This window comes from Rhinatrema bivittatum, chromosome 10, assembly GCF_901001135.1.
Source record: "Rhinatrema bivittatum chromosome 10, aRhiBiv1.1, whole genome shotgun sequence".
NCBI classification, from domain to species: Eukaryota; Metazoa; Chordata; class Amphibia; order Gymnophiona; family Rhinatrematidae; genus Rhinatrema; species Rhinatrema bivittatum.
Window position 1 is genome coordinate 112263376 of NC_042624.1, and position 18671 is coordinate 112282046.

General features: G+C 39.5%; 1 protein-coding gene across 3 annotated transcripts in view; it reads left to right on the forward strand.

Annotated features, from left to right (window-relative positions):
- The window catches only part of FAF1 (Fas associated factor 1), a 460794-nt gene that overhangs the window by 314907 nt on the left and 127216 nt on the right, over nt 1-18671 (forward strand). For all 3 annotated transcript variants that reach the window (XM_029618481.1, XM_029618482.1, XM_029618483.1), the window contains one exon: nt 10947-11101. In XM_029618481.1, the coding sequence (XP_029474341.1) occupies nt 10947-11101 (155 nt within the window). The remainder of the gene's footprint in view (nt 1-10946; nt 11102-18671) is intronic.

The window sequence follows — 18671 nt, forward strand, 5'->3', positions numbered from 1 at the left end:
TACGTAAGACCAAGTTGTTTAAATTTAGCAAAAATCAGACTATCTGAATGCAATGTACCCTTATGTATTTGTTGTGTCAACATTTGGCATTTTGTGCCCAAACCTTTTGGAGTGTTCTGATTTATTTCTGCCATTTCTCTGCATTATGACTTTATTTTCTGTAGAGCCTGGCAACCAGTTCCATGCTACAGACCTAATGTACATGAAAGCTTCCTTCTCTTTGTTTTTTTTGTCATATAATGTTGTTGTATTTTGAGGTTTTGAAGTTTTATTGTGAGAAAAACAAATGTCTGTGATGTATAGAAACAGAGATAACTGATAGCAAATAGACTGCCAAGCCCATTTGGTTTGGCTGTGGCCCATCTAGTCATATTGCAGATAGCGTGTCTGTCTGTTACCATCCTTCCAAGGAGTAATTTGCTTAATATTTGCATATCTCAGAAACTAATTTACATAGCACAGCGTTGTGTGGACATATCAAACTGTTTCTGCATGCTGAGTACATGTAATGCCATTTAAATGGGTGAATTTTGTAATGTGCTTAAGAAATGGGACAGAAAATCGCCCTGCCTTGAGCATCCATTGCCAATAGGTAGAAAACTGGCACAGTTTTCTACCTGAATTAAACAGCTTTAATTCAGAGAGGCAAGCGCCTTGCTAGTGCTTAGATAGGAACCCCAGCACAGCAGGTACTTGTGGTGTGAAGAGGACTCGTACAGCTGCTGGACCTGGTGTCGAGAGCAGTTTCTGTTTGATTGTTAGTGAAAAGCGTGCCCGGACCTTATGTCTGCTGTACATGCGGGTGGCTGAGTGGGGTAGAACAGCACGTGTGCTTCTGAAAATGAAATCCACGCGCACACTGCTTTCCTCCCCCGAGCTAAATACCCCCCACCCCCCCGGAGACGCCTGGAGAGGGCAAATTTCCAGATGGTCCAGTTTACCTGGGTGAAATACTATTTCTCCATCGACAAGCAGGGCTGAATTAGCCATGACGCCTGGGCGACCTCATCCGATGCTGCCACATGGATCTTTCTCTCCTTAGCTCTGTTGAGCAAGAGTGGGCGTTCTGTGCGGGCTCTGCCTCTTGAGCCCCTCAGTTGGTTATAGAGCTTAGCTTTAGCTCAGGACTCGGCTCTCCAGGGAAGTGGGTGGGTGTTAAGCATAGCTAAAATTCATCCTGCTGTCTACGGAGAACCTCGCTTACCGTGAGCAAACGTGCTTTACCTGGGTAAATGACTGTAAGAATTGCCCTCTGTTTGTACATAGTGGATGCTATTCTCAGAAGGTATTCTCCTATTTTTTGGAAGAAAATCTTTATAAAATGGTGCCTCTGCCTTTATGTTGTGATACTGGAGAACTTGTATCTATTTTTTTTTTTAATGACTTTATTATGACATCAGAGGAGAACATTACACATTGTAATGTACTAACCTAAGTTCTCAGGTTCCTTGTTATACTCCTTTTGTTTTTTGTTCTTTGTAAAGGCCATGCCTAATTTATATTCATTGTTCTAAGTTATCTGTAAACCGATACGATGTGCAAACGGTTGTCTGTATATAAAATCTTTAAATAAATAAAAATAAATAAGTATAGAAATCACAAACAATATTGTCTTAAGCCTAATTAATCTTGCCTATGAAGCTTTAGGACATAGTAAACTCTGATAATGTGCACCTCTGTGCCCTTTTCCTCCTCATGCTCATTCCATGGTGCCACTGCTTATTAGAGCTCCAACTGTCCTACATTTAACCCAAAATCAAACAAGTTGAATATATTAATCATACAGCCTGCTGCAGCCTGACATTCTCCAGTAAAGAGACATTAAATCAGCAGCATCTTTCAGACCATTTGAATTTGCAATATAATCACTCGAGTCTGCTGGGTTTCAATTGGCAGCCTCATAATGAAAGGATTCCAAAGGGAAATAATTTTTAAAAAATCTTCAAAAGTTCTCTGTTGCTATATCAGTTTCTCAATTGAAAGATCTCCAGCATTAATCTTTGCCATAGATCTATATTGGGCCCCTTTTCCTCTGTCCATTTGATAAGTATACATTTCCTAGCTACCATTAAGTGTGTATTGTTCTTATGTACATTGTCTTCCATCATTCCTAAAACCGACAATGCTCTTGCACCATCTCAAGCCACACGCACCTTAAAAACGTTCCCTTTGTTCCTGCCAAAAACACTGCATTTCTATAAGATTGCAAACTATGAATAAACGTACCTCTATCAATCTTACATTTAGTATAAATATCTTATTTCATAAATCCCATCCTATAAAGCCTGCCTTTGTCCATCTTCAGTTGCGTCTGGTGAACAGCATGCCTCCTAACAAAATTTATGATTTATTAACCTAAGGCACTGTACAGCAAGATAAGTTAGAAATAGGAAAATTAAATTAAAACAATGCAGTAACAGTACAGCACAGTTTTAAATTAAAACAATGCAGCAACAATACAGCACACTACATGTTAATATACAATGTCGCACATTGGAATAATAATGCACTATAAACCTGATTATAATATGGGCAATGGTGTCCAGAATTTTGGTCCACATAAGTGAGCCTGTGTTATAACGAGATTATATATTTTGCTGTAATAGATAAGAAAAATGTGATCCTCTTACAGTGCACAAATTTATGGATACTGGAAATAAAGATTTAATGGAAATAAGTTTTATTGCTAAGAACAAAAAACACCTGCACTCTTAGTAATTTAAAAAAAATCATGAAATAACAAGATATGTATTTTAACACTGAAAAAATTGGGAGCAAACTTTGACCACATTAAGTGATATTGTGTTATATTCAGCTGCATTATAGTGTATAACAATAGCATGAAACCCACAGTGTCAGCAATGTATACATTAAAAGCATCTGTGTAGACAAAAAAAAAATGAAGAGGAGGCAATATCAATAACATGGATGTCTATAGATAAAGATAATCTATAACCTCAGTTCACCATTTTTCTCCTGCAGAAGAACTATTTGCAATGTTGTTCATTTGCTGGTGTCTTTTATATGTATGACTAAGGAATTGATGGCCCATATGGTAGTTCTTATTGTAACTAATGATGATCTATGTTTTGAAGGTTGAGTATACCCTAGTAAATTTGCTTGTTTAGGTATATGTGTTTTACATTGTATGAAAATACTTTAATAAAGATATTATTAAAAAAAGAAAAAATGGAGGAAGGACATAGAAAAAAGTACAAGTAGTGAGCAATTTGCAGTCCGGTATGAGAGAATTAGATTTATCTTCAGGTGCATGCAGCCGTAGTTAGATACATCACCTGCTAAAGGTCTGTTTCCTGAAGTAGAGGTAGTCTTGAATTAGGCAAAGCTCTCCTGGGAGTGAGTGCCAGAGTATGGAGGCTGCCCCATAAGATGGCTCATTGGTGGGTGTCAGATCACTTGTCTTCCTTTGGTAAAAGAAGCCTTGTACAAGAAAAGCCTGTATCCTCTAAGAGCTTTGAAGGTTGGAAGCAGAGTTTTTTAAACTTGGCCTTGTAGTGCCCTCGTAACCAGTGGTTTTTGCAGAAAGAATGTAATGTGGTCATGGTGTTGTAACCATGCGTCGGCGTTCTGGATTTATTGCAGCTAGAGTAGACCCTTTGTGGTCAGGCCATTATACAAGTTGTTAAAATAATCCAACCGTGGCATTATCATAGCATAGACTGCTGTGACCAGACTTGACTTCACAGTGTACAGGAGGAGTTGACCTGGTTGTCGCAGATGATAAAAGAAGATTCTAAAAGTTGTCTGAATTTGGGGTGACACAGTGCAGGATCCCAAGGTTCATCGCCTATGGTCTATGGTTTTTGTGGGCCTTCATGGTCCCCAAAAGGAATTTTCATGTCCAGAAGCTAACCACTTGCATGTTGACCCCGCGGGAACTCTGTTTTAATTGGGGTCAGACTAACAGGGTCATTCATCAACATGCGTTATGGCGTTAGCACACGTGATAATAGCACTATCGCATTGCGCAAATGTAAATTTTGGGGAGGGGAGAGAGTTTAGGTGGGATATATGAAAATGAGAGGCAATATTGCACCGTGCGATAGCATAATGGGTGGGGACAACAGTTACATGCATAAATCCATATTTTAAAACCAGAGGCCACAGCACGCAGCGGCTTCGTAGCTGCGTGTATTTACTACTGCTCATTTATTTATTTATTTAGCATTTTTTTTATATACCGAGGTATAGCAGAAATTGCTTTCACTCCGGTTTACATTTACAACAACCTGTTACATTTAAAGCATATAACAGAAAAACAGAAACTGGAACTGAACAATAACTTAATACCCATCAAGATATACAATATAGTTAGATATATATCTGTGCTCAAATCATGTAAGGGGACAGCTGATACAGAGAAAAAATCGAGAAGATTTTTGGGAGTCAGAGAGGTGTAAGGCTGCAGAAATTGCATTTTAGGCCTAACAAGACAGAGTGAAAGATCCAGTTCAACTGGGAGGAGTCAGGATGAACACCCAGAGGTGTCTGAATAACCTTAAGATTGACAGGGAAGACAGGTGGACTGATTGTAAAAACTGGGTATGTCCTTCGTGCAAGCAAGTTTAAAAAATCCACTTACTAACGCGCATTAAAGTCCTAAGGAGGATACGCGAGGTTTGCTTGCTCAAATAATGGCTTAAAATTAGGATCATACTTGCGCACGGTAGGTGTATTTTAAATCATATGCGCACAAGTGCTCTCATGATTTAAAATTCTAGTGTATGTCTGCTTGCTTGTCCATATGCTCTTGTTTTAAAGTTACCATCTTAATGTAGATCTGTGTCCTCTATACAGGGTTTTCTAAATCCTTAGGCTAACCTCATGATGCAGTCCATCTCTTTTGATAGAGAAAATAAGCACTACAGGACCCAGAATGCACAGCTATAAAAAAAAAATAATAAAGGAATAAAGAAGTCCATTATCTTTTTGCCAAGCTCACTGCAGAGTTTTCTTTTCTCTTGGGGAACCTTCCAAACCAGTGTAAAACAGTTTTGTCAATACTCCTAGTTCATTTACTGGATGAGTATATAAAGTGGAGAAAATAGTCTGTTGGTGATCAGTTCCCAGAAATGGTTGGTGGGAACTGTTAGATCTCACTTTCAGATAAATGCAGACAAAAACACCTTTATTGCTTTAAAATATTAATGTACATTTGCTCTTTTCTATAAACAGGTACTTCATATATGTAATAATAATAATAATAATTAAAAAGTACAAATAGAACCACATTCAAGAAGGATGGCCATTCACTCTGGTTATACAGTACATGACAACCAGGGCCAGTACAAGGAATTTTACTGCCCAAGGCAACGTCATTTGGCAACCTCTGCTGCCACCACTATCCGTGTGTCCTCTGTCTTCCAAAATAGGGCAGCTGTGTTACCCACTACTAGTCATGCATGGCTTGGACTAGAGCAGTATCCCAGGCCTGATAGATGCCCTGCATCCTCCTACCAGAAAGCCCGCATTAGAGGAGGCAGGCTGCCACAGGTACTCCCGGGACTCAGAGAGAGAATGAGTGCTGCTGCTGCTGCTTTTTTATACAGATGAGGCAGCTGTTACAGGAAGGAGGAGAAGGGTGGTTAGCAATAGGGTGTTTGGGTTTTTTTGCCATCCCCTGCAGCTTGTTGCTTTAGGCATCCACTTGTGCTGTCTAATAAGTCACACCAGCCCTGGAGAGAAGGGAGAGAAAAGACACAATGTTCTGGTTAGGTTTTCTAACCTGTTATGTTATGGCTGAGACAGGTAAATTAATTTGCCTAGAGTAGTTCTTCTCAACCTAGTCATGCAAATCTATTTCATGCATATTCATTGTGGCTATCCTGAAAACCTGACTTGGCTAAGTGTGCCCCGAGGACTGGGTTGAGAAGCACTGGCTTAGAGACTCAAAACTGGGACTGTGCTCAAGGTGTTTTGATTCATTCTCATGCTGTAGCCACCAAATTGTTCCCTGTTGACATGACTTACATAAGGTTTCAAAACACTAAAAATCACCAGACCACCTACTTTGCTTTGCTTTTTCTGTATATTCCATTTCATATCTTCTGTTAAATGGTTAAGCATTTTTTCATGACCAATTACAGCAAAGCTAATATATCTAAAAAGCATTCCAGTGTGTGTTCTGTTCATGACATAAATAAATCACTAGCCCATTGATCAATGATGCCATGAACATGGAGTACAAAGCCTGAACTCAACAGCCATTCACTACTGAGGAAATAAGGTGATTCTAACCAGTATATTGATATTATCTGGAAGTCAATTGGGATATATGGAACACAAAGTGACTTTTAGCAACTATAAAGATATGTTATACGTTGGCGCTCTAGAACAGGGTTTCTCCTCCAGTCCTTGAGGGCTACAACAAGTCTAGGTATCAGGATGTCCCAACAAATACTCTTCAGAGAGATGTTCTTATAATTAGTCCAAGAACTGGGTTAATTCGTTTATTTTGTTTACCCTCTAAGCCTGGCCTGTTTGTAGCCCTCGAAGACTGTAGTTGAGAGCTCATCTTCAAGTCAAGCCCATCTGAACACCGTGCTGACTGTTTTGTGGGCTTCAGAAATTCATGGGTTATGAGGGCGAGTATGCATATCACTGGAGTGAAAGGTGTAGTTAAAGTAATTATAAATTGAATAAATATGCACTTTCCAGAAATATAAATTCACTGCTGCTCTTGGTAAAAGATCTCTTGTCTTTGAGATCATGTATTATTATGGAGTAGTTATAGAAATTTAAAAAATGTAGAGATCGGCACCTTCCTTACTATTTCTTTGTAGCTTACTTGTGATGGTAAAATCACATGCATTTTTTCAAACTGTATTTTCCTGGAATCTGAAGTATAACAATTTCACAGGGCTTGTGTCCTTAGATCTAAAACAGTTTCTCAAGAGTCCTTTTCTCTCCCTCTCTCTGCACTCGGTGAAAAGAGGAGAGCAAAGCCATCCGCTTACCACAAAGCAGAGCTACCACAAAGGAAAGATTAAGGGTTTATGGGGAGGTCAATGTGGGTTTTTCTCTAACTAAACACTTTCCTAAAGTTTCCTTGTGGAAAAAATAATGAAGTCATCTAAGAGTTTTTAAAGAATTTTTATTTCTTTTCCACCGGCTGCATTAGCTTGTCTTCCCAGCATGGGTGTTTAATCTTTCTGGGCTTTGTGAATTGGCCCAAATGAATAAGCGGTGAGCTGTCTCTCTAGGAGCTGGAGGCTTATTCTAAGGTCCCTAATCACTGAGTAAACACATCTTTGCCCTTCCTCTCTTACAACTGCGGTATAATAGTCCAGATTCTACCACAGTAACCTGGATATTGCAGGGACACACGCTTTGAAATGCAGAATGACTGATCCTCAAAACAGACAGTGCCTGATCTTCCACTACCTCTTTCTTCTTTTTTTAAATTAAATATCGTCTAAGAAATGCTGTTTTATTGCTAGATATTGTGCATCGGTGCCCTGGATTCTCAGGTTTGCTTTCAGTCAGCATTGTTGGCTGCTGTCATATGGAACTGTGCATGTTGGGATTATTAATGGCCTTTCCTAGGACATGTGTATTTTGTTTTGAAGTCTATTTAAATTAAATCAGGCAGACATCAATGTAAATCACTAATCTTTTCTCCAAAGTTTAATGCTCAAATCATGTGACTTGAAAAGAAATGGACCTTTTAAGTTTTAACCAAAGCCAGAAATTTAATAGAAAATCTGACTTTTTCAGTGCAGGGTGTGCTATGTTCACTTGGCTAGCAATTACAGAAACAACTCAGTCTTAAAGTGCATGGGATAACAATATGTAATGTATACCTCATCTACCATCAGCCAGGTTAAAGGTTATAAAACTGATTTCATGTAAACATTTTCTTTTTGATAGCCATTAAAATATTGAAATTAGCAAGGCACCCAGAGATTTATGCAGGAGATGGAACCCTTTTTCTAGTTTTAGTAGTTGTACTGGGCTTGCAAAAATTGGATTCTTTGTAGGTTGGGCTATCTTGTATTGAACTAACAGAAAGGCAATGAAATAATGTTGTACGTGAGCTTTCGGGACCACATAGGTCCTTTCTGACAGTGACTTTTCTCACATATAAAGAGGATGACTGCGTGATCTGAAAAGCTCATGTAATTCATCTTTTGATTATTAGTTTATTTTAGTTTACTTTATTTACTTAATGAATCGCAATTTCTTACCAAGGCAAATCATAGCGATGTACAATAAAACATTACAATGTACAGAAAATAAAAGAAAACAAAAAAACCAATAAAACAAGATAAAACAAGTTAAAGTTAGACTAAAACAATCGTGCCAAAAAAGTCAAGAACAATTGAAAATTACAGATTCTTCTTGTTTGTCCAGTGACAGGCATCCTGATCTGAAACAAGAAGTAGTTCTGGAGTCTAAATAGTACCAGGCAGCGCTCTTTGTCTCAGCTGTGGGTTCTGGCCTAGCTTCTTGGTCTAGATCACTTTTTGGGGTTGCTTTCTGTTGCTGTCACAACTCTTTACTCTTGCTGTAGATGGTATGAAGTGCTGCACACCCTGCTGTGAAGCCTCTGTATACCAGGGCAGCACTGGGAAGCGACTTGGATTGGGGTCTAAACCGCACTTTTTTTTTTTTTTGCATCTGAGTCTAGAATTCTAATGCTAAAAGTGAACATCACTGAGAACCCTTTATAATGCCAGGTTCCTCACGAACAGCGGAGCTCAGCATGTGTGTTTATTTTGTTTGTGATTTTAGAGAGGTTTGGGACATAGGGCATATTTCCACAAGCCTACTGAATAATACTAATCCTCTACAGCATAAAGAACTTAATCATATTGAAAGCGGAATATTGAGTGGATGCATTTTTAACTTCCATAAATTATAAGTGTTAATTTTAAGTCCATTATTTTTGCTGGAAAATAAAGATCTGCACTATCAGTGTTTGCCAGCACCAGTTTCACCTTTTTGATAATTAAAGTCGAGCTTTACTTTTGACATATTTAATGAGTAAATAGTGAATGTTGGCTCTTTACAAAACCATCGTTTTTATAGTTTTTCACTACTTTTGGTAGTAGTACTGCATTAGGGAGATGTTTCAGGACACAGCAGAGAGACTGTACTTATACTGGATATCACTGTAGCACTATAGTGGAGGCAAAATATGATTTCAGGTCTAAACATACATTCATTCTCTTTCTTTGATTGTGCTGCAATGGCAAAAAACTGTAAAATGCATATTTCCTATGCATCAGTGGTCATTTCTAGGCTATCGTAATGGCATCTGAGCTGGTAGGGGGAGCAGCAAAAGCAGAAATCCAATGTACAGGCTGCCATAATGTCTACAAGTGAATATTGCAAAGAAGGTGGACAGTGCAACAAGCTGCTGATAGTTGCCGATAGTCTCACCTTCCAAGATCCTCAGAAGCCAGCTAGCAACTTCATGGGAATCCTCTACTTTTTCACTGCATTTCCATTAAAAGAAATCTCATATACTGAGATGACAAAATAGATATATTTGGTAGAACTTTAAGTGCTGGCTAATTTCTATAAGATTTGAATGATGTACCCTACTGCCATTTCCTCTCTATTACTTATGAATCTAGAAGGCAAGTTTCATATCCCCCCCCATGGAGCTTGCAGTGCCGGAGGGACTGCTCGCTCGCTTTCAAAAGGCAAGCTGCTCACAGACCTTCCCTTTGATAATGCGGCTGGTGTGCACAATCCGGCTATAAAAGTGTCTGCGTACTTTGCACCTGCATGGGAGCAGGCACACAATATGCGTGGGAAAGCCCACGTGGAGATCGGAAAACAGGAAATGTTTGCATGCACCTTCACTCCCCCCGCCCTAGCTTCACTCACATATTTTGCACACCTTGACCTGCATACAGGAGGGGATGAGTGACAATGAGCCATTGTCTCCATAATGTAGAAAAGGTGAGTGTGCAAGCATGTATTTATTTATTTAGAGAGCACTGGCAGGATGCAGATCTTTTTAAAAACTTTTCCTTATTGAAACTTTCTGCAGTTTACGAAATACATGAGGTTTGTTTCATTCTCTGACAAAATAGCAACTGAATTTAAATCTGTAAACCCTAAAACATCTAAGATTAGCACTGGGGGGTGTCTGTCTGTGTGTGTATATATATTTACAACCTCTGGGCTTTGAAAGGAAATTTGGGTTATATTCTTAGCTCTTAATGAATTTTGGACTAAATGAGTCAGAAATCCCAAGAAAATAAAATTGTGCCACTAACTTTTTTCCTCCACCTCTACCTCGCAAATTACAAGACCCCTTGGTCCCATTTTCCTAACTTATAATTAGCAAAAATAATAAAATCCCTCTGCCTTACATAAAAAGTTGTCAATTCTATAGAAACGCTGCAGGCCTGAGGTAACCAGTGATCAGTTGATAGCTTTTGCTGCCTTATCTGCTACTAACAAATGTATTGTTAGAGGAACTCTGTCTCTGTTTTGTGGCTTTATCTGGGAGATTGGCAAACCCAGTAAAATCACCAAAGGGTTGAGACAGGTTTTTTATATTTCATGTTAAGAATAAAAGAGAGTTTGGGAGATTGGATAGTATAGTGGATCGGCACAGGGATACAAAATCAGTCATCAGTTCAGCTTTGTATCACATTGGCAATAGCTGAAAATAATATTAAAAAGATACATGTGAAATAATGTGCTGGTCTTAGTTTGGTTGCAGATGGCAGTTTGCAAAAGCTACCATCCCTGTTGGCACTTTAATGAGCCGTGTCTGCATGTAGGCCAAGGATTAAATTAATTGACTTACCCTCTCATTGCCTAGAGAGGGTAATTCTAAAACAGGATTGAACCACATAGATTAGACTGCACAGTAAAACTTGCTCTGCCTATGCTGCATCTGGTCTGTGGATAAACAGAGGCGACGTCAACTTTTAATTCACCATTTCCTCCTTTCTTTACAGAGAAAGCTTCTTGCCATCTACCTCCATCACGATGAAAGTGTTCTCACCAATGTGTTTTGCTCACAAATGCTATGTGCCGAATCTGTCGTGTCTTATCTGAGTCAGAACTTCATAACTTGGGCATGGGATATGACAAAAGAAGCAAACAGAGCAAGGTAAAATGTTGCAGTGAGATCTGAAGCGCTTAACTATCATGTCAAGGAAGTTTTCTTTTTCCATGCTATGCAAATTGCTGTGATGCCTGGAAGGGGCTCTTATTTAAACCAATTCTTTTCATCCTTCCTATGGGATTATCTATTAATGGTATATACTGGTAGCAGCTAAAGAATTGCCGGTAATCTTGGCTTGTAAGTGGATGGGGACTTCATTTATAATTACTCTGTTTTAATGTGGTAGAGTTATTTGAATGCTCAGTATCCTAGTTACAAGCATCAAACAACAAGCATCAATCCTCAGTGTAAAATGATGCAGTAATACACAGCTGCTTGTTCATGGACACTATTCAGTGCCAAAATGGTCATGTAGAAAATGTGATACTAGTGATCCGAAGCCATAACATTTGAAGAACATATGGTGATAGGAACATAAGGTGAAGCATCTATTTTATTTAAGATAGACTTGCTAGTTATCTTAATGAATGTCAAGAAATATTAAACTATAGGCTAGTCCAGTTGCATGAGTAATGGCTTAGCTCTACCGTATGCTAATTGATTTAATCGCTTTCTTTCACTCATTCTTTTAGACACACAGCCTGCAATCTACCCATGTCCTTTAGATTAATTCATTTAGAGCATCAGTGATATTAATTTGTAAAATGAATAGTTTTGGCTGTCATGCATGTTGAGGATTGCACAAAGAATATTTTATTTTCTCATCCTAAAATGTTCATGGGATTATAATTTGTCATTATACTTCATTATTGTGGCGATGGTAGTGGAAGGGGGCGGGGTGTTAAGGCAATACTAATTGCACTGCAGCCCGGCAAACAAGGGAGAATAAACGAATTCACTCCAGGGCACATGATGTGGTTATATAATGTAGGTGTCTATTTTCCAATTACAAACCATCCATATTACTTATTGTTCTAGGCTGTGACTCAGTTGTTAAGAGATTATACTTTGCAAGTTTATTTTATTGTATCCTACATTTGATTGTCATTCTAGTTTATATTGTGATAATGAGTAACCACTTTTACAGATCCTGTTACAAAGCAATCTACTTGTATGTATTTTTGAGTTTTATGTAAGCTTGTTTAAAATAAATTAAAAAGGAGTAGCAGGGGAGCAGTTCACTTCTTGTGAGCTAAAATCAGGAAACAAGGCAAGCTTTCATTTAATGTTTTTGTAAGACTTGGGTCAGTGTCCCGTACGTATGTGCCAGACATTACGGCCACATAAATTCCAAGTAACGATTAAACTTTGGAAGCTGCCTTCATAACCGACTGTTCCAAGCACAAGATTTGAACAGACAGCATTGGATATTTTCTTCTTGACTGTATGTAGTAAGTTTGACCAGAAAGCGACTGAAACCACTTTTTTGTCAAAGAAAAGTGCACAAAAATATTCTGAAAAGTTGAAAAGCAACGGCTCTGAATTATTCACACTTTTTTTTTCCCCCTGGAATCTGTGGGTAAAAATCAGTGAATACTGTTTTTGTTGATCCTTAAATGTATTGTAGATAAAAGAGAAAGAACACAGTAGTATTCTTTGATTGATTCTCAAGTGCTTTCTTATTGTGGGACTCGTGGACAATGGGTCTTATTTTAGACTGAGAGCAAGTTCAGTGTTGCAAGGAAAACTCCTTCAGTGCCTTTATTTGTTCTATTACATCAGTTTATCGTTCAGATGTAATTAAAAAGCAATGAAAAGCATTTCCAGAAAGAGAGGAAAAAAATGAGGCAAGCGAGGCCTTTCATGAGGTGATATTCATAGACCTGAGTCTTGCCTAAACTTTTTGGTATTACTATTCACAGGCCGGGAGGAGTCCCCTCCTTCCCTTTTATCCTTCACTGGATGTAGAAGGAAACACTGTTCCTAAACCATCTGTAGTGGCTAAGTTCAGTTGGATACCTGCTGTTGTTTTGTTCCCGTCTCCATTTAATTTTCTAGCTCCTTTTATTTTACGACGACAAAAATTGCAGTGTAGTTTCTTTTGAAAAGCAGTGTTGGAGGGGTTTTTATGACTGACAATCAACAGCCATGTAATTGCTTTATGTTTTACTAAAGACGTCTATTAAGTAGCACAACTTTGATACACTAGTAATAAGAGTTTGCAGGTTACACGGATACCTGTGGTGACCAAAGCGACAGAAGCTGTTTTATTAGAAAGATCCAATACAGCTGTGTCCTGTTAACTCCTTATGACATTTTTTCAGATTCAAATAAAGATCTTATTTGTAGCTCAGTTATTGAGTACTCCAATGTGTTACCAGAATCTGAATTTATTGCTTTCGTTTAACTTCTTATTTAATGTTGCTTTGGCATTTGAAATGCTTCTGTAGACTGTGTTCAAGTGCTTTTCCAAAGCACTATATAAATTCAAATAAGATCAAATGAAAGCTAATAACGAAACCTGAGCAGTGGTGTTAAATAATGTAGGTTAATTGAAACATGCTTTAGTTCTCAGCTTTCTATAATCTTCCATCTGTTATCTTACCTAGATTATTATTAACCTCTTAACTGGTTCAATTAATAAAAATTGGCATAAATTTATGCTAACAGAAATAATAATTAGATGTAGAAAGTTTTGTTTCAGTTCTGGAGACTGTACATCTGTAGGATATAGCTAAACTAGGTCCAGAGAAAGGCAACCTAATGATGCAGGGTCTGCACCAAAAGCCATATGAAAGGACAGAAAGATAAGTATATATATACTTATCTATATACTTATATATATACACACACACCCAAGAAGAGACAGAGAGGATATGATGAGACATTTAAATACCTGAAAGCTATTAATGCACAGGAAGTAAACCTTTTTCAGTGGAAAGGAAGTTGTAGAACTAGGGGTCATGATATGAAGTTCCAAGAGGGTAGACTGAAGAGGTATATTGGGAAATAATTTTTCATGGAAAGGATTGTGGATGCCTGGAATGTCCTCCTAAAATGGGTGGTGGAAGCCTAAACAGTAACATACTTAACAAAGTTACGGGATATACACAAAAAGTGAAGGAATAGCAGAAGCCTGACCTAATAGCACCACAGGCCTTGGCGGGGATAACCAACATGCGCAGAACAGCTGTTATGACCCAAACAGCAGTGGCTTGGTTGTATCAAGCTTTCAAGAAGGCATCAGAGTAGCCATAGTTTAAAAAAAAATACATCTTTATGGGGAGGCTGAATGTTTTGGGCAATGACTTTGCTAGGGTTGGTAGCTATATGGATTTTTAGATAATGTAGTAACATATGGAAAGGGACTTGGCTGTTGGATTTAGTGGCGGACATGTAAGGAACATGACAAAGGCTGAAATGGCCCTACCAGTGGAGGTGGTGGAGGCCAGCACTAGAATAGATTTTGGCCATGCTTGGGACAGAGGTTAGAGGAATGGAGTTGAAAGTTGAAGGAAGAAACATTTGGGGGAGGGGGGGCAGGTGCGGAGGGTGGAATGGATACGGGTGTTGGGTTGCATATGGGAATTTCTATGCCAAAGTGAAAGCCTCACAACTGAGAAGACTAGATGGGCTAATGATTTCAGATCACTGAAACACTTAAGCCTTCGGCAGACACCCGTGTGAAACACTGCATCATGTTTCCGCAGAATTCTTTATAAATAAACATGCATATTGTATGTAGTTTTACGTATATATATAAACAGAGGAATTAATGGCAAAGACTGCTCTCCCATCCAGTCTCCCCTTTTTACCTACTGGACCTACATCAGAACCACAGACCCAACCCAATCTCTGACTTTATTCTTGTGTTTCCACTGCTATAGTTCCCTTACCTTTCCTTTTGAATTCTGATACTATTCTTCCTTGTACCACTTCTGCTGGGAGGCTGTGTATGCAGCCCCTACCCTTTATATGAAGAAAGTGTTTCTTTGCATTACTGTCGAGTCTACCCCTACTTCAACATAACTCTTTGTCTAGAAGCTCTCTTCCTGAAAAAATGCTTTCTGCTGATTCATTTTGTACACCTTTTGAGGGATTTGAATGTCTCTGTCCCCATCCTTTAGAGCAGGGTGGCCAACTCCAGTCCTCAAGAGCCCAAATTAATTTTGGTTTTCAGGATATCCACAATGAATATGCATGAGAGATTTGCAGGCACTGTCTCCATCATATGCAAATATATCTCATGCATATTCATTGTGGGCCGGATTTTAAAAAGGTTATGCGCGCCGAGCCGATTTTAAAAAAGCGTGGCAGCACGCGTAAAGTCCCGGGACATATGTAAGTCCCGGGGCTTTACAAAAGGGGTGGGGCCAGAGGCCTGCAACACTGTGGCCATTGCTGCTGTGTCAAGGGATCGCCTGCCCAGAGGCAGGCGCAAAAGATAGGATAAAACTTTTGGGGGGTGGGTTAGAGTAAGGCTAGGAAGGGGAAAAGTTAGGGGAAAGGGGTGGGAAGGTCAGGCTAGGGGGGAAGGGGAACAGAGGAAGGCAGCGCAGCTCGGCGCACACAAGGTGCATAATTGTGCACCCCCTTATGCGCGCATGTTATAAAATCTACCCCTGTGTATATTCTAAAATCCAAACCTTTTTGTGGCTCTTAAGGACTGACATTGACCATCCCTGCTCTAGAGTATACATAGTTAGGTCCTTAAATCTTAACACTTGCAAGACTTTTATTGTACAAATCCTGAACCATTCTTTGCAGCCCTCAATTGGATTGTATGAATCCTTATCCTTTCATTGATGCACATTTCAGAATGTGCTAAAGTTCTCCAGGTAAAGGGTCAATAATTCCTACAGAAGTAGCATCACATCTGGTTTTTTTTCTGCTAGTTATAACCCTCCTCATTATATCCTCGCCACACTCTTTGGTCACCTTAAAGTCATCACTATTCTCCCAGCTCTGTCTCAATAGTATGCCTGGGTGACTGAGAACTTCAACCAGCCTAAGGTGTCCACTGAGCGATTGCCAAAGACTGCTACAGTCACAATACAGTATCCTAACCTCCCCTGACCTGACTACTCCACTTCCACAGGCACCCAAAATATACTGACCCCAACAGTCACGGGATCCAAACTCAGATCCTTTCTGCCACAGCATACTCCTCTATGGCCTGAGCCACAGTGCCAATGCCAGCTGCATGCCTCAGACTTTTTTTTTAAAATCTTTTTATTTTTTGCCCTTTCCCTAGAGGGTCAATCTTTTTGTAAGCATTGGTATAGTAACATAGTAGATGACTGCAGAAAAAGACCAATTGGCCCATCTAGTCTACCTACTTATTCCTGTCCACACTGCAAGGATATATCCCAGCTGCCAGCTGTAGAAATTTCTCTGCTTGTAAGATATCACTTCTTATGCAGATCAGTTTTTGTTGTTTTTTTTCTTATTGGTTCTCTACCATCTTGAGTAGATGAGCATACAAGATTCCCTACTTAATCCAACACCCAGTCTCCTTCCCATGTGTCTTACTACCAAGCTTTGCAATATTCTGAACAGCTAACAAAACTTGTTAATCTGTTGCCAACTGTCTTTAAAGTATGCTCTTTTGAAGCTCCTGAATAAAACATGCATCACGATTTAAGAACTTTGTTTGCTTTCTGTGGACACCTATCACTCCACGCATCATTTTTTATATTTTGGACTTCTTGGATGTGTGTCCTTTGTCTCCATATTTGTTTTGCCAGAGAGATACCTATGCCTAAAATGGTATTCAGAGGAAATGAAACGGTGAACCTCGAAGATGTACTAGGGCAAACTGACAAACTAAAGAGTACCAAATCACCTGGACCAGATGCTGAAAGAACTGAGAAATGAAATTGCAGACCTGCTATTGAGCATTTGTAAATTATCATTAACATTGACTATGGTACCTGAAGACTGGAGGGTTGCCAATGTAATGCCAGTTTTTAAAAAGGGATCAAAGGATGATCCAGGAAATAGCAGACCAGTGAGTCCTGATGTCTGTGGCAGGCAAAATGGTAGAAACTATCATAAAAGAACAAAACTGCTGACTTTGCAAAACTGGGAGATTGGTCATCAAATGGCAAATGAAATTTAACGTGGACACATGAAAGGTGATACACGTGGGGAAGAGTAACCCAAATTATAGCTACACAATGCATAATTTAATGGGTCAAAGCCAACATGGATTTAGCCAAGGGAAGTCTTGCCTCACTAATTTGCTACATTTTTTGAGGGCATAAATAAACATATGGATAAAGGCGAGCAGTTGATATAGTATATTTGGATATCCAGAACGCATTTAACAAAGTCTCTCTCATGAGAGACTACTTAGGAAATTAAAATGTCATGGGACAGGGATCAGTGTCCTATTGTGTATTGCAACTGGTTAAAGATAGAAAACAGAGAGTAAGGCTAAATGGTAAATTTTCCCAATGGAGAAAGGCAAATAGTGGAGTGACCCAGGGATCTATTCTGGGACCACTGCTTTCTATATATTTATAAATGACCTGGAAATGGGAGCAACAAGTGAGGTGATCAAATTTGCCGATGACACAAAATTATTCAAAGTGGTTAAATCACAAGACGATTGTGAGAAATTGCAAGAGGACCTTCCAAAACTGGGAGACTGGGCATGCAAATGGCAAATTAAATTTAATGTGGGCAACTGAGTAACCCAAATTATAGCTACACAATGCAAGGTTCCACATAAGGAGTCGCCATTCAAGAAAAGGATCTAGGCACCATCGATGATAATACATTGAAATCATCTGCTTAGTGTGCAGCAACAGCCAAGAAAACAAATAGAAGGCTAGGGATTATTAGGAAAGGAATGAAAAATAAAGCAGAGAATATCATAATGCCTTTGTGTCGCTCCATGGTGTGACCTAATCTTGAGTATTGTGTACAGTTCTAGTAACCACATCTCAGATATAGCAGAATTAGAAAAGGTACAAAGAAAGGAAGAGCATCAACCTGGTGCAGCAGGAAAGGATCCTGTAGCTAGGACCTGCTCTCCAGGTGATGCATTGTCCTTTCGCACCGAGGATATCTCCCCAAGGCCTACTGCCCAAGTCGGCCGTCATAGTTGGTGATTCGATTATTAGGAATGTAGATAGCTGGGTGACTGGTCGGCGTGAGGATTGCCTGGTAACATGCCTACCTGGTGCGAAGATGGCAGACCTCACGCGTCAACTAGATAGGATTTTAGACAGTGCTAGGGAGGAGCCGGCTGTCATGGTATATGTGGGCACCAACGTATTAGGAAAATGTGGGAGGGAGGTTCTGGAAGTCAAATTTAGGCTCTTGGGTAGAAAGCTTAAATCCAGAACCTCCAGGGTAGCATTCTCTGAAATGCTCCCTGTTCCACGTGCAGGTCACCAGAGGTAGGCAGAGCTCCGGAGTCTCAATGCGTGGATGAGACGATGGCACAAGGAAGAGGGATTCAGTTTTGTTAGGAACTGGGGAACCTTTTGGGGAAGGGGGAGTCTCTTCCGAAGGAATGGGCTCCACCTTAACCCGGGTGGAACCAGACTGCTGGTGCTAATCTTTAAAAAGGAGATAGAGCAGCTTTTAAACTAGAACAAAGGGGAAAGCCGACAGTCGCTCAGCAGCGCATGGTTCGGAGAGAGTTAGAATTAGGCTATCCCGA